The sequence below is a fragment of the Triturus cristatus genome, chromosome 7 (assembly GCF_964204655.1).
Source record: "Triturus cristatus chromosome 7, aTriCri1.1, whole genome shotgun sequence".
Classification (NCBI taxonomy): Eukaryota; Metazoa; Chordata; class Amphibia; order Caudata; family Salamandridae; genus Triturus; species Triturus cristatus.
The window spans coordinates 982579357-982594627 of record NC_140590.1 but is presented as its reverse complement, the minus strand read 5'-3'; the positions used below and the strand labels follow the sequence as shown (position 1 = coordinate 982594627).

The 15271-nt window shown below is 42.3% G+C and overlaps 1 protein-coding gene across 1 annotated transcript in view; it reads left to right on the top strand.

The window, feature by feature from the left end:
• The first annotated feature begins 3033 nt into the window (after positions 1 to 3033).
• Positions 3034 to 15271, top strand: part of LOC146810955 (uncharacterized) — a 435109-nt gene continuing 422871 nt past the window's right edge. The window contains exon 1 of the mRNA XM_085615019.1: positions 3034 to 3344. Within this exon, the coding sequence (XP_085471145.1) occupies positions 3034 to 3344 (311 nt within the window). The remainder of the gene's footprint in view (positions 3345 to 15271) is intronic.

The window sequence follows — 15271 nt, the reverse complement described above, 5'->3', positions numbered from 1 at the left end:
ATTTACCATATCTACTGAAACTGAAACTGTGCATCATGTGACGTTAAACCCTGCATTTTTAATAGTGAAGAAATGTTAGCGCGGTGTTGTGCCGAAACGCGTAACAACCGAAAATCAAATAAACAAGAAACTGATCTTCTGATCTAGCTCCTGTGATGGTGTCCCATTCTTGAACAAAGGAATTGGAGTTGGAGTGGATATATCTAAATATATATATATGTATTCTGTAACAATGAACATAATTATTACAAATATTTATCTTACATTATATTAATTTTAATAATATTATAAATGTATTAATACTACTATAATATAGACCCACATATATATATATATTTATTTTCTTCATATTAATACATTTAAAATATAAAATAATGAATATAGTGTAGATAAATTTAATATTTTCAGAGGGACAGATTCAACATTTAAAAAATATAATGTAAAATAAATATTTTTATTAATTGCGTTACACGATATGAATATATACATATTTATATACATATAAACACATTTATGTGTGTGTTTATATAAGTATATACTTATATATAGTATTAAATATTATTGGAATACATTTAATTTACATTATATTAAATCTATATATTAAAATATTTAACATTTACTTCTTTAAACTTTATTTACATAAAAAAATTCTGTGTATTTGTTTGTTTTTTGGACGATATTAGTATCAATGACATTTGTCCCCCAATATTTTTGTACTTACCATTAAAAGTATAGGATCATGATATTGTGGTAATCAATATTTTTGACACAATATTTTGGGCCACAACCTTGTTTATAAAGATACTGTGTCAGTGGTCCTGAGATGGGAGAGAGGTTACAATGAAGAAGCAGTGAGTGACCTATGAATTTGAAAAGTAAGGACATCTAGTTTTAAGATATTCTTTAAATATGATGGAAATGCATTGTCTGTTATTGAGATTTTTTTATGTACTAGTATTTCATGGATAATTGGTGCAAAGCCATGTGGGAGCCATGTTTAGATTAGGACTAAAAAAGTCTGTTTTAACAGATTGAAGAAGAAAATACAGATGTAGAGCAGGAATTGATTGGCCTATAATTAAGGTATTTTGTGATTTGCTTATTTCATTTCTTTTGCATTCTGTTGGTGCTGTGGGATTTTAAGATAGGGTGCCTGTCTTCTTCTCCTGCCAGTCAATCGATGGAGGGGGTGGTGGGGTTGCGGGAGTGGCTCATTGCTACCTTTGGTTATGATGTGATATCCAGAGTAAATGGAAGAGTGATGTCTTAGGATGACAGTAGAAAAGAAAGTTGGTTGAGAATTAGTTGGCAGGTTTCTCTAAAAGGATAGAGTAACTGAATAGCTGGTTTATGTGATTGCTCATGGATCAGCATCTGATTTCTTTGGGTTAGTCAAAGTAGATGAAAGGAGAATATATGTGTCTTTCAATTTTATGTTGTTATAGTGGGTGTGTGCCAAGGTGAGATTGGGATATATAGAGGAGTCCAATCCTTGTTCTTTTGAAGGTTAATTTGTCCATAAGTGTTACAGTGGTACTCCTATTAAGGGCAGAAGTTAAACTTCTTCCAGGGTAGGGTGAAAAAGTGGTTGGTGGGAAAGTGAACTTGTTACCGCTCAACAGATTTTCGCATGAGCAAATCTCCAAATTCATATCTGCTTGTGCTAAAATGTAGCTATCAAATATTTTTTAGGAGTACGATTTCCTGACCTACTTCTGTAAATTATTGTGAATTCATGAAAGTCGTAAATCTGCAGGAATGTAAGGACATATATCATGGGTGAACTTTTGTGACTTGCTTTAAGAATTGGGCCCCTGTTTAGGTCTGGCATTAACCAGGACATTTTCTTTTTATTAAATGTCCATCTCTCTCTCTGTCTACTGGCTGGCTTCTCTGTGAGGGACAGCATTCTGCTCTTTCACAAAGAGCATATTGGCACGCAAAATAGTTTTGCTTAGTGCCAGGAACTTGTGGCAATATCTGCTGTTTTAGACCAAAAATATTTTGGCTTTTGCCAGTGTTTGTTATAATGATGAGAGCCTGGCAGCTCCGACAACAATAAGGTTTTACAAAAACCATGTCAAAACAAGACACGTATTGCAAGACACATATTGACAAAACCAAAAGGCTGACCACTGATGTCATACCTATTGGCTTTTCCAATGCTTGCCTTTTTTCATGTTACTATAATTATGTTGAAACTAGTTACTCTGATTTTCCATTATAAATATTTTTGGTAAATTATAGCTTTCATCAAAACATTTTACTAAATGATACTTCACAGAAATGATACATAAAATTTCACAATAATTTAGCAGAACATTTTTTTCCTAGTTGTATTATTTTTTATGAACATTTTATTTTCTAAGCAAAGAATCATCAATTTTGCTTTTAAGCTTTTGCATATATTTGCATCCAATCAGATAGGATGCTGGAAGCATTATACCTAGCCTCCTATCCTTAAACTTTGCAAACATCTGTGCACATTTTTATACTGGAACCACTGTGAGTAGTGCAGTCTGAACATACATTTCCTACCAGGGCTCACCCTAATAATAAAGGTTTTGTATTAATGAGCCGTAAACACAAGTTCGAAGAGCATTAACATATGGGAACAAATGTTACCTGAACTGCAGACAGTGGCCTTCCCTGACTTGTTCCAAAGACAAAATAAATATGAAAATGTGTTGGGGCTACAGGAATTACTCACACCTGAGCTTTATTTGGCACCTTCAAAACAAAAGGACTGTTAAGGTTGAGACAACAGAATGGGGAATTATCTTTCGATTTTGCATGTTTTCACCTGCCATGAGGAGCTCAAACTTGCAATTTGTACTATTAGCAAATCCCTCTCTAATTTGTTCCAGGGTTTAAACTGAGGGGTAAGCAGCTGGTAGAGCAAATTACACCTAATCTTGTTTCAGACACAACCATAAATTGGGGTAAAAGAATAGAATATCTTCCCACTTTAATCAAGGTCTTAGTACATTTGTTGTAATTTCCATCACACTAATATATTTGTGTTTCTCATTTATGCTGCAGGAAAGTGACAAGGAAATAAACCGCCATGAAAACAAATCTGAATTAAAAGATACTATTATAAACGTGGATAAAGCAGAGAGAAAACCAAAACAAGAGCATATGCTTCCCAAGGAGAGCACTAAGATTGTTTCAAAATTACCACAAGAGAGTAAACCTTTAATCCCTGAACTAACTGCCCTTATCCCACCTACAAAGGATTTGACTGTTTCCAAGGAACTGCCCAGTGTGGTAATGCCGGTCGTGAATCCCAACTCTGGAAACCTTACTCTTTCAAGCAATTTGTCAAGCATCACCAGTGTAAGGTTAGTGCTAACATTAAGGATCCTTGTCTCCTTCCCTTCAGAAGGTGTAGTTGTACAAGTTATACATATTGACTTTATTAGAATTAAATCTTCTTGGCATGAAAGCATTTAAATATCTTGAAATTTGCACAAGTTACTTGATGGGAGCTAGAGAGGTTTTAGGAAAAGGCACATTTGATTCTTTAAATGTGCATTTTACCCTAAATGATCATTTGTTAAAATAATTAGTTGCTAACAATTTTGATTTGATATTAATGATTTTAATTTGATTAATTTATCATAGATTCAAGTTCTTTATGACTGTTAGGTGACTTGGAATAGCTATCATTTTTTTATTGACATGGCTTTGATTTTTCATTAATTATAAACTTATTTTTATTGTCCTATGTATTTTTTTCACTTAACAAAGTGCATACTATGCAGCATCACTTGAATCCCCCAATATGTAAGATAGCCATAATAAGGTAAATTATGATATGAGTTTATATTTATGTTGGTATTGCCCTTCCTGGACATTGTGTACATTCAAGATGCTTTCAATAAGTATTTCTGTGTTCTAACTGACCCAAAAAGAGCTCTATGCCACATAAGATCAACCCTATGCAGTACTCTACTGATAATTACGAAGGGCTACTTCTCTATGCTCATACCAGCATGTTGATCTTAGAGTTGATGTAGTGCCTTACATAAAATTATGTTGCTTCAAATTGTCTTTTAAAATTGTCAGTACTTTCTTTGAGCTGTTCTTTCTCAAACTCCCTACACCACCACCCTCAGCACCTGCACACTAGCAAGCTTATTTACCCAAAGAAAATTGTAAATCCATAACGTTAAACACCTATCTTTCTGAAGGGAGATCCCTGTACTCCATAATTGATCAGGAGAGTAGTTTTACGATTTAAAGGAAAACTCTGACAAATTGTTAAGGTTCTCGTTTGAAGAATACTGAATGAACGAAACAATTCATCCATCTTAGAATAGGGAAATTGCATATTCGACAAAGGCTGCTACAACAAATATCTGATAGTGACTTCTAGCCACAGATCCTTACCTTTGAATTTCCCCAGGTGTCAGGCTGGAACCTGAAGATTTTTCATGAGCAGTACCCTTCTCACCGGTAGGTGGTGTTGATCGACTCCGCATGGCATCGTCCGCCCATAGACACCACCCAGGTGTGCTGATGTCAGTTCTTTTCTTTCCGTGCCAGCCAGTGCTGATCCGGAGAAGAGCTACCCCTCTGTCATTTTTTGACAGACTTTTATCTTTTTTTTTTAGATATCTCCCGCCTGGTTTGTTGAGGTTGTCATCTTGTAAGACAGGTTTTAAGCCTTGCAGCGCCTGTCACAGGTCAATGTCGGTGAATGATCTGCACCGTATCTGTCTGTGGTCCCTGCAGTGTGACCACAACACTAAGTCATGCCCAAATTGCCGGTCCATGACCCCGAAGGCTTTGAGGGAGCGTGCCCTGAAGCTGCTGGTGGCCCGGCACACAACTCCATGGAAATCCAGATCCTGGTCAAGGGGAAGGTCCTGGGATTGTTAGCTGAGCCCGAAGTCCTCTTCTTCCCATTCGAAGGTAAGAGGCACAAGAAAAAAGCAAGAAGCTGGAGCACTCTTTGATTTCCCCTTTTCCGGCCACCAATGAGGAAAGTGAGCATCAGCACTTGAATCATGGTTCTTCTGAGCCTGAACCTGGGTCGACTCCGTGCCTCTCCTGTCTGTAGCCTTGGAGCGCGACCACAACACCAAGTCATGCCCAGATTGCTGGGCCATGATCCTGACGGCTTTGAGGGAGCAGTCCCTGAAGCTGCTAGTGGCCTGGCACACAACTCCATGGAAATCCAGATCCCGGTCAAGGAAAAGGTCCTGGGATTGTTAGTGTAGCCTGAAGTCCTCTTATTCCCATTCGAAGTCCTCGGGACACTCAGGTAAGAGGCACGTAAGAAAAAGCAAGAAGCTGGAGCGCTCTTCTGCTTGTCTGGCCACCAATGAGGAAAGGGAGCATCAGCACTTGAATCATGGTTCTTCAGAGCCTGAACCTGGGCTGACTCCTTGCGTCTCCTATTTTCTGGGAGCTTGAGCGACCCCTGTGCAACTCAAAGAGTTTTAGGAGGCATGAGTCTCATTTTTAGGAAGCCTCACCCCGTCAACGTGCCTTTGGGCCCCTCGGGGTTGGAGGGTGCTCCAACTGGTTCCGAGCCGGCAGTCCCCGAGAAATCCATTCCTGGATCTGGATTGACACTGGTCGTACCATCTCGACCTTCACCGCACCGGTCCCGATGCTCCCAGTGCCCACCGACAGCACCACACCCATTTTGATCCTTACTTCCAACACGGAGCCGGATGTGTGTCGCCTGACGCTGACTCCTACTATGGTCTGGTGTGAGGAACATGGAGACGCCAGTTGACTGGATACTTCTCCAGATACTGGTATACTTTCTTCCCCATCCCTTGGCTATTGAGAAGGGTGACTGGTATTCAATGGTGTCACAGAGGGCGGCTGAGGTCCTTGAGCTTCAGTTGCCCTCTGTGTCAGTCAAGACCAACATGTTGACATCAGTGGCGTAACAAAACATGAGGAGCCCCCAGTAAGATATGCTGAAGGGGCCCCTCACACTCAATCACTTGGGGCTGAGGGGGCCCCCTACAGTGTGGGTAAGCCTGTGAGCCTCCCCCCCCCTGTGGGGGCTGCAGGGGCCTTTGTTAAGCCCCTGCTTGAAAGAGGTGCTCCAATCAGGAGTTTCTTCATTGCAACCTCTAATCCTGTTCAATGATAACCTCACTCATGTCCTATTGGGGACCTGGTCCAACCCCAACATAGGGGCTCCTGTGAATAGAATGATTGTCTGTCGACATCGCCCCACACTAGGGAACCCAAACTTCCTTACCCATCAACCTACACCAGAGAGCTTGGTGGGCTAAGACTCTACTTCCCAGGGTGCATTCCCTACCACGCTTCTGGACAGGGAATCCAAAAGGCTGGACTGTTTTGGGAAGAAAATGTTTTCTTCTGCCAGCCTAGCATTGTCGTCGGTGAACATTGCATACCTTTTGGGCCGTTACTCCCACACTTTCATCCAAGCCACCGTATTTCACTATACACATTGACAAAGTGGTGCTTCACACAAGGGCCTCCTTTCTGCCGAATGTGGTCATACCATTCTATGTAGGACAGTCCATCACCATACCTACCTTCTAAGCTCTCCACATCCCTCTGAAGTAGAGGAGCGACTCTACCGTCTGGACCCAAAAACAGCATTGCTGTTCTATCTTGACCACACAAAAGTGTTCCTGGTGGATGACCAAATCTATGTGGGGTACGTTGGTGTGAAGAAAGGTCGGGCGGTACAGAAGCGAACCGTCTCTTGCTGGGTCGTGCTTTGCGTCAGAATCTGCTTCGCTTTGGTTAGGAAGCAAACTCCTGAAGGCTTGCGAGCTCATTCTACAAAAGAAACTGACATCAGCACGCCTGGGTGGTGCCTATATAGGTAGAGAGGATGTCACTTCTGGTGCAGGATGACGCCACACCAAGCCACACCAAGCCGATCAATGCCATTTACCGGCGCGCAGGGGTACTGCTCACAAATAATCTTCTGAATACAGTCTGATGCCTGTGGAAATTGAAAGTAAGGAAACTGCAGGTAGATATAGTCTCTACCAGATAAGGCATTACCAAAGGTAAGTAACTTGTTCTCCTTGAATATTACTTAAGATTACCAATCCGTTGTGGCTGCGGAATTACATGGTGAGTCAATGAAATTCCTGCAGTCCACTATTGATCTGGAATTATATGGTGAGCCAGTGATATCCATCCACCAAAGTCTATGGCATCTTGTCAGAACATGGAATGGAAAAATGTAGACTGCAAAAATGTATATCAAAATATAGTCTCTCAAAATATTAGCCAATCATAAATAATTGATACGGATCGTGCCTGAATCCTTTCCAATTGCTCATCTCTCTCAAGGGTGTACTGTAGTACCATGTGCTCAAGCCTACCTAGGGTTGGAGATTATGGCAGCTGAGGTGAATGAAACAATATTAAGACAGACATAGCCCACCAATCGCAAGAAGAGGGCTCTGGTAAAATAGTCCAGACACTATAAGAAGGTGGCTCCCGGGTGCTCTTACAAGGAAGCCGACAGCCCAAGAACTCTTCCTCACCAGAACATAGTCCTGTACTCAAAATGGTGAGCACTTAGAAAAAGACCGAATCATTGAAGAGTCCAATTCCATAATAACACCCATGCCTGTGGAATATTTTTTCCCACATTCCAAACGAGTGGGAGCCCATAGTATTTAAATCTCCTGGCAGTACTGTGAAAGGGTGCTTCAGCTGAAATCCTTGCCAGTGCTGCTATAAAAACCCATAATAGGGAGTGTGGCCAGCTGCAGAGTGGAGTAGTGGTATCTCGCACCCTCTATTTGTTTTCCCCTGTTTTTGGTGATTATTGTGATGATTACAGGTCCTAGACCACTAGGGGTGAACTTGAAAGTATTCCCAGTTAAATAGTTACCTACTTAAAGTTCTCTGAGTGGGAGTAAGCCCCTCTCAGTGACGTCATCACAGCAGTGAGCATCCATTTAGTAGAAGGGCTAGCGAAGAAGCTTTGAGCCTTCCTCAAGTTAGTGATGGCAGTACTGAGTTGAGGATCAGCAAGAATTCCACTGAGAAATAGCACAATCCCACAGAGATAGAGGCACTGGAAATATTATAGCAGAGGGCCTAGATGGATGTTTGAGCCTAGGCGTTAAATGGGCCTGGTGAGGATTACACATTAGCCAAACAGTCTTGAATGACAAAGCAAAAACAGGAGAGTCCTCGAAACCAGCCCAGGGAGGAGAGGTGGTGCCTGGAACCTGGCCACATCAAAGGTCACATCAAAGGTGGGCAGAGAGACATTGGTTTATGATGAGGATATTACTGCACTGACTATGGTACCAAAGAGATGAAACAAGACCACAAATGCTATCAAGCCTAAACTGAGTCTCATCTAGCAGGAGAACCTTACTGAGAAACAACTGAGCCCCACCCATAATAATGAGCAGCTACCATGCAGCTAACAGGAATTATCTGTGAAGGATGTGTTACTGAACAAGGCCTCCAAGATGGAGCAAGAAATATTTCTCTCATCCACACTGCAACACTCCCTAAATAATGACACACAAAGGCATATATGGGTGAAAATTACTCAAGACTTCCTAATAGGCTTCCTCATTGAGATTAGATTGGAAGTAGGACTGTAGGAAGCTGGCTCTTTATGTGGTATACCAAAAAGCGGTATACTGTGCAAAGAGTCCAGGTATTCTCTTATAAGTGGACACAGGCTTGCTCTAGCAATCCCAAGTTGCTGTTTTAGGGGATAGTATGGTGGAGCAGCCTTAGGCTTATCAGAGAGACATGTTAGATATCTACAATACACACACAGTTGATAAATGATGCACACTATGCAATATGGAGATCCACACCAATTTATAAAAAAACAACCCTTATCTTTATATAGGTTTTGGCACGAAGATCATCAAAATCAGGTACGTACGTTTTGAGATCATAAATAATTGATATGGATCGTGCCTGAATCCTTTCCAATTGCTCATCTCTCACAAGGGTGTACTGTAGTACCATGTGCTCAAGCCTACCTAGGGTTGGAGATTATGGCAGCTGAGGTGAATGAAACAATATTAAGACAGACATAGCCCACCAATCGCAAGAAGAGGGCTCTGGTAATATAGTCCAGACACTATAAGAAGGTGGCTCCCGGGTGCTCTTACAAGGAAGCCGACAGCCCAAGAACTCTTCCTGACCAGAACATAGTCCTGTACTCAAAATGGTGAGCACTTAGAAAAAGACCGAATCATTGAAGAGTCCAATTCCATAATAACACCCATGCCTGTGGAATATTTTTTCCCACATTCCAAACGAGTGGGAGCCCATAGTATTTAAATCTCCTGGCAGTACTGTGAAAGGGTGCTTCAGCTGAAATCCTTGCCAGTGCTGCTATAAAAACCCATAATAGGGAGTGTGGCCAGCTGCAGAGTGGAGTAGTGGTATCTCACACCCTCTATTTGTTTTCCCCTGTTTTTGGTGATTATTGTGATGATTACAGGTCCTAGACCACTAGGGGTGAACTTGAAAGTATTCCCAGTTAAATAGTTACCTACTTAAAGTTCTCTGAGTGGGAGTAAGCCCCTCTCAGTGACGTCATCACAGCAGTGAGCATCCATTTAGTAGAAGGGCTAGCGAAGAAGCTTTGAGCCTTCCTCGAGTTAGTGATGGCAGTACTGAGTTGATGATCAGCAAGAATTCCACTGAGAAATAGCACAATCCCACAGAGATAGAGGCACTGGAAATATTATAGCAGAGGGCCTAGACGGATGTTTGAGCCTAGGCGTTAAATGGGCCTGGTGAGGATTACACATTAGCCAAACAGTCTTGAATGACAAAGCAAAAACAGGAGAGTCCTCGAAACCAGCCCAGGGAGGAGAGGTGGTGCCTGGAACCTGGCCACATCAAAGGTCACATCAAAGGTGGGCAGAGAGACATTGGTTTATGATGAGGATATTACGGCACTGACTATGGTACCAAAGAGATGAAACAAGACCACAAATGCTATCAAGCCTAAGCTGAGTCTCATCTAGCAGGAGAACCTTACTGAGAAACAACTGAGCCCCACCCATAATAATGAACAGCTACCATGCAGCTAACAGGAATTATCTGTGAAGGATGTGTTACTGAACAAGGCCTCCAAGATGGAGCAAGAAATATTTCTCTCATCCACACTGCAACACTCCCTAAATAATGACACACAAAGGCATATATGGGTGAAAATTACTCAACACTTCCTAATAGGCTTCCTCATTGAGATTAGATTGGAAGTAGGACTGTAGGAAGCTGGCTCTTTATGTGGTATACCAAAAAGCGGTATACTGTGCAAAGAGTCCAGGTATTCTCTTATAAGTGGACACAGGCTTGCTCTAGCAATCCCAAGTTGCTGTTTTAGGGGATAGTATGGTGGAGCAGCCTTAGGCTTATCAGAGAGACATGTTAGACATCTACAATACACACACAGTTGATAAATGATGCACACTATGCAATATGGAGATCCACACCAATTTATAAAAAAACAACCCTTATCTTTATATAGGTTTTGGCACGAAGATCATCAAAATCAGGTACGTACGTTTTGAGATAGAAAAACTTTTAGGTTTCAAAAGTCCACAGTGTAATTTTCAGATGGGGCAACGTTATCCTATGGAGGAAAAACATATGCTGCATACAGGTGCTTCACATCGACTTACGGGACCAATCTCCTGGACTTAAGGTAAGGATGAGGCAAGATCCAAGGCAGCACCACCAGGTCACCTTGAACGGCAATGCGGCGGTGTGCAGAGGTGCTTTTCAGCATCTTGTGCCCAATTTTATCCTAAGGGGAAAAATATTTACTGCATTTGGGCACTTCATCGCAACCTATGGGACCAATCTCCGGGACTTAAAGTGAGTAGGGGGCAGGGTCCAAGGCCACTCCAACCCGTCACCTTGGAAGGCTCTGGCGTATCAGGGTGAAGAGGTGTGTTACGGTGTCAGGTGCCCAATGTTATTCAGTGGTTATTCTGGTTCGAAAGAGGCTGCAGAACCAACAAGGGGGCTCAGGTCTCACGTTGATCGAATATATGGGGACACCTTTGGTCCACTTCCACTCGAGCTTGAGGCAACAGGTGCAGTGTTGCTGACCTGTGTTGGGTTTACAGGGTCTGGAGTCCTCACAGTTCTTTCTTTGGTACCTGCAGGGTGCAGGGAAGCAGCTCTTCTGCTCCACTGTAGTTCCTGAGTTCTTGCAGAAGCGCTGGTAGTCCTCCCAGGCTTTTGGAGGCACAGCAGCTTAAAGAATGAGCGCATCAGTTGCTTGTTCCCCAGTTCTTGATTTCACAGCTCTTTAGTCCTTAATCTTCGTTTAGGTTGCCAGAATCTGATTTCCTAGTGTGAGGGGCCCTCCTAAATACTACATGTAAGGGGCATTAGGGGCGTGTAGTGTATTAGCCAATGGGCTACTTTTCACTGGGGTCACAACGCCGCCCTATATGACTACTCCCTGTGGAAAGTTGGCATAACGCGGTCCCAGAGTTCCTACATTTGCCATCACAAATATGGCAGACTTCTGATTTTTGTATTCACTTCAGATAGACCACTTTAGGTGTGAAACTAGCCTGAAGGTGAACACGCCTCTCTGACTACTTTTCCCACATGTCCAGGGGCCTAATGGGCTCTGGAAAGGGGGGTTTGCATCCTCTCCTGCGAGGGAAGTCAGATTTGCATACCAAAGGTGGTAGGCTCTTTGAAGTTCCCTGCTTTGGAATCCTCCCTTCGCCTGTCGTCCTTAGGGAGGGGGTGTTAACTCCCTCTGCCCGAGCAGGCTTTGTTCCTGACCTCCTGAGAGCAAAGGCCCTCACCTCTGTGAGTCAGAAACTCATGTGTGCTGGCAGGCTGGCTAGGACCAATCGGTCAGCACACTAATAGTTGGTAGCTTTTCAGGAGGAATCTCTAAGGTGCTCTCTGGGTGCATGTATTAATAAATCCATCACTGGAATCAGTGTGGGTTTATTAAAATGAGATATTTGATACCAAACATCTCTAGTGTCCAGCATATGTACTTAAAATGGTTTCCGTGGTCGCTTGTACTGGTAATAAATGAACTGGGCAGCACAGGGGCACATTTGCTCATGCAGATACGTTTACACATGTAAGATAATGCACCCTGCCTTAGGGATGTAAGGCCTGCTGTAGGGGTGACTTACGATTATTACAGTTAGAGGGACAGTGGTATCTAAGTAGTTAAATGTGAACGTAATACTTTGGTAGAAAACCAATAATTCCCATAAATTAGTGTCACAACTTTTTATTTTCAGAGTAAAAGACAATTTAGAAAATGTACCCACGTCGGGTAATCCAACACAAGCACTTCTTCACCCAAACACAAGCTTATACGAGGATCTAGGGGGTCAGAGTGTTGGTCGACGACGTTTCGATCCCTTTACAATGTGGGATCATCATCAGGACAGACAACCTATAATTTGCCTGGAACAATACATCAATAGTAATGGTTATTAACACCTGTCATGGTAAGGAAGGGGAGGAAGGAAAGAAGATATTTAGACAAGGATTAATATTAGCAGATCGTGGCAATAATCTGAGTATGCAGAACCCTCGAGACCATGCACAGCTTATATTTTGTAGCGTCGCAACAAGGAGGTCATGCGTCTTCTGCCTATTAAAGTGGTGACTATTGAGTAAGTTAAATACCGGGTTGAATTGTGGACGCGCAATAAGGATGCATGTGAACAAGACAAATGAATATTAACACTGTGTAAAAGATCCTTTGCTAACCTGGGGCTTGATTAATCAGTGGGATTAATGGTTACCAATGAGGCTGAGTCGTGTGTATGTCAATGCGGATCTGTGGAAGGAAGAACCATCATGAGTGACTGGAAGTAGTAACGTACTTGTAGGAAGCCTGCTCCAAGTAACAGTGAGTTGGCTGAGACTAACTTCATATCAACCATCTAGGGGGTATTAAAGAAAGAATTACATAGAGTCTGTTAATAAGGGAATTAGTCTTGCTAGAGTAATAAGAAAGAATAAAAGGAATGCATAATCCAGTAAGGTTCAACCATAGTGCAATGTGAATTCACAATTCAAATCCTAAAAAAAAAGTATATATAAAAGAAGAATATAAAAAAGTATATATATACGTGTGTGGACGGTGACTCAGACGAAGACTGGGAAGGTTGAAATGGGTCAGTCAAAGTAAAGACTTTTTTATTAAGAAACCTTGAGTACGGTTCCTTCTTTCCAGCAACGCGAGACAAATGAAACAAGCATTGGCATAGCCAATAGGTCTCGCCTTTGGGACCTTATAAGTGTTTAGCCATGCAACACTTGATGTTGTTGCACCAAGGACATTGTACTGGATAAACAGCACAATATCCTTTGTGCAACAACATCAACTGTTGCATGGCTAAACACTTATAAGGTACAAGGATTGTGCTGCAAAACTAAATACTTATAAGGTCTCAAAAGCGAGACCTATTGGCTATGCCATTGCTTGTTGTATTTACTCTTTTACACAGCATCCAAAGTAGGTTACCTAACCCCAAAGGCCTGAGTTGTTAAATGACCCATAGAAGGGAGTGTTTTACAGTTGAGCAAATGTGTCCAAATGTAATTTTGGTAGTGTCATGGAATGATCAGCCAATGAGGTACTCGAAGAGCAGGTTTTTAACTACATGTTCAAAACGTACGGTGTTGTGGCTGTTGTTTATTTGTACACAACCACCTCTCTGAATGTGTTTATTAATACAGAGCTTCTTCTACCAGACAGTGCTCACAGAGGGGCGACTAAAGAACATAACAAAATGTATTCATTTATCCTGAGTGTGAAGGCACCCGGAAGGCTTAGGTGCCCGCCCGGAGAGGCTAGGGATCCCAGTGCTTCTACAGACTCTGCGGCTCCTCCGCACCAGCAGGGCACAGCTCAGAATCTGCCGGTTCTGCTAAGAATAGGTGAGGGGGACGAGGTTGGGGCATGCGGGAGTTGCCGGCAGATTTCCAGGTTATTGAAAGTGATGATTCTGACGTGAGGCAATGGAGACTGACTTTGTCTGTTTGTCTGCACCAGTCTATTTCTCAACCATCTCCCGGGCTCACTGTCATGTATCCATTCATCTCTCTTTGTTAGAGGTGCGCGAGCCAATATACAAACTAACAGGTAGAGCCAGCCTGAGACGCACCAAGCGTATACGAGCCAGTGGGCGAGCTGTGAAAATGATCGGCATGTTAATCATACAGTAAACATGATGTAAATGTGCGATAATGTCTCTTCAGAATTCAAAAAAGTGCATTTCTTTAGTGCATCACCTCAGTACACAAGATTATAGCACTGAATTGAGAGGAAGTTATTAAAAGTGCTTGTTTTAAGTATGAGTTAAAACACTGCCGCTCCTCCCACCCGACAACAATGCCATTTGTGAACTAAGAGGCGTCAGTTGCCATGCATACCCCGAATGTTGCCTAGAGTCTTATTATATTTAGAGTAACATTAAAATCTAGCTCATTAAACACAAGAAGTTTTTGTACAGCACTCATCTTGAACTCGCATATTTCAAGGTGGCAATAATAAAGATGAAAACGAAAGTACTGGCAGGCAAGAAAACACAAACGGGAGTGGGGGGCGGGGGAGGGTGAGAAATCACAGACTGAGGGAGGGGGTGGTGGGGTGGGGAGACAGAGAAGAAAATAGTGTTAGGAGTAAAGGGGCCAACAGCCGTGGAAGGATACAAATGATGAATGAGGAGGGACTAACAAGCCTCAAACCAATTGGAAGGCAGCATTTAAGACAAAAGCCAATGGGCAGAGAGTGGGCGGAGCTTCCACGAAGCTTCCACACTACAGTATATACTGCATGTCTCACAAAGTGATGGCAGCGCATTCGCGCTGCAGCGCTAGGAGAGACCTAAAAGAAAATAGCGTCAGGAGTAAAGGGGCCAATAGCCGTGGAAGGATATAAATGATGAATGAGGAGGGACTAACAAGCCTCAAACCAATCAGAAGGCAGCATTTAAGACAAAAGCCAATGGGCAGAGAGTGGGCGGAGCTTCCACAAAGCTTCCACACTACAGTAAATACTATATGCCTCGCAAAGCAATGGCAGCGCATTTGCGCTGCAACGCTAGGCGAGACCTAAAAAGAAATATATATGTGTGTGTGTGTGTATATATATATATATATATATATATAGAGTTAGGACCTATTTTCCATAGGAAATCTGAAACATTCTATTTGAAATAACTTTGGTGCCGATAGACGAATATTCGCAAAAATTTCAAAACTTTTGGCCAGCTCCGGTCCGCTCCGATCCTGAAAGTTCCACGGT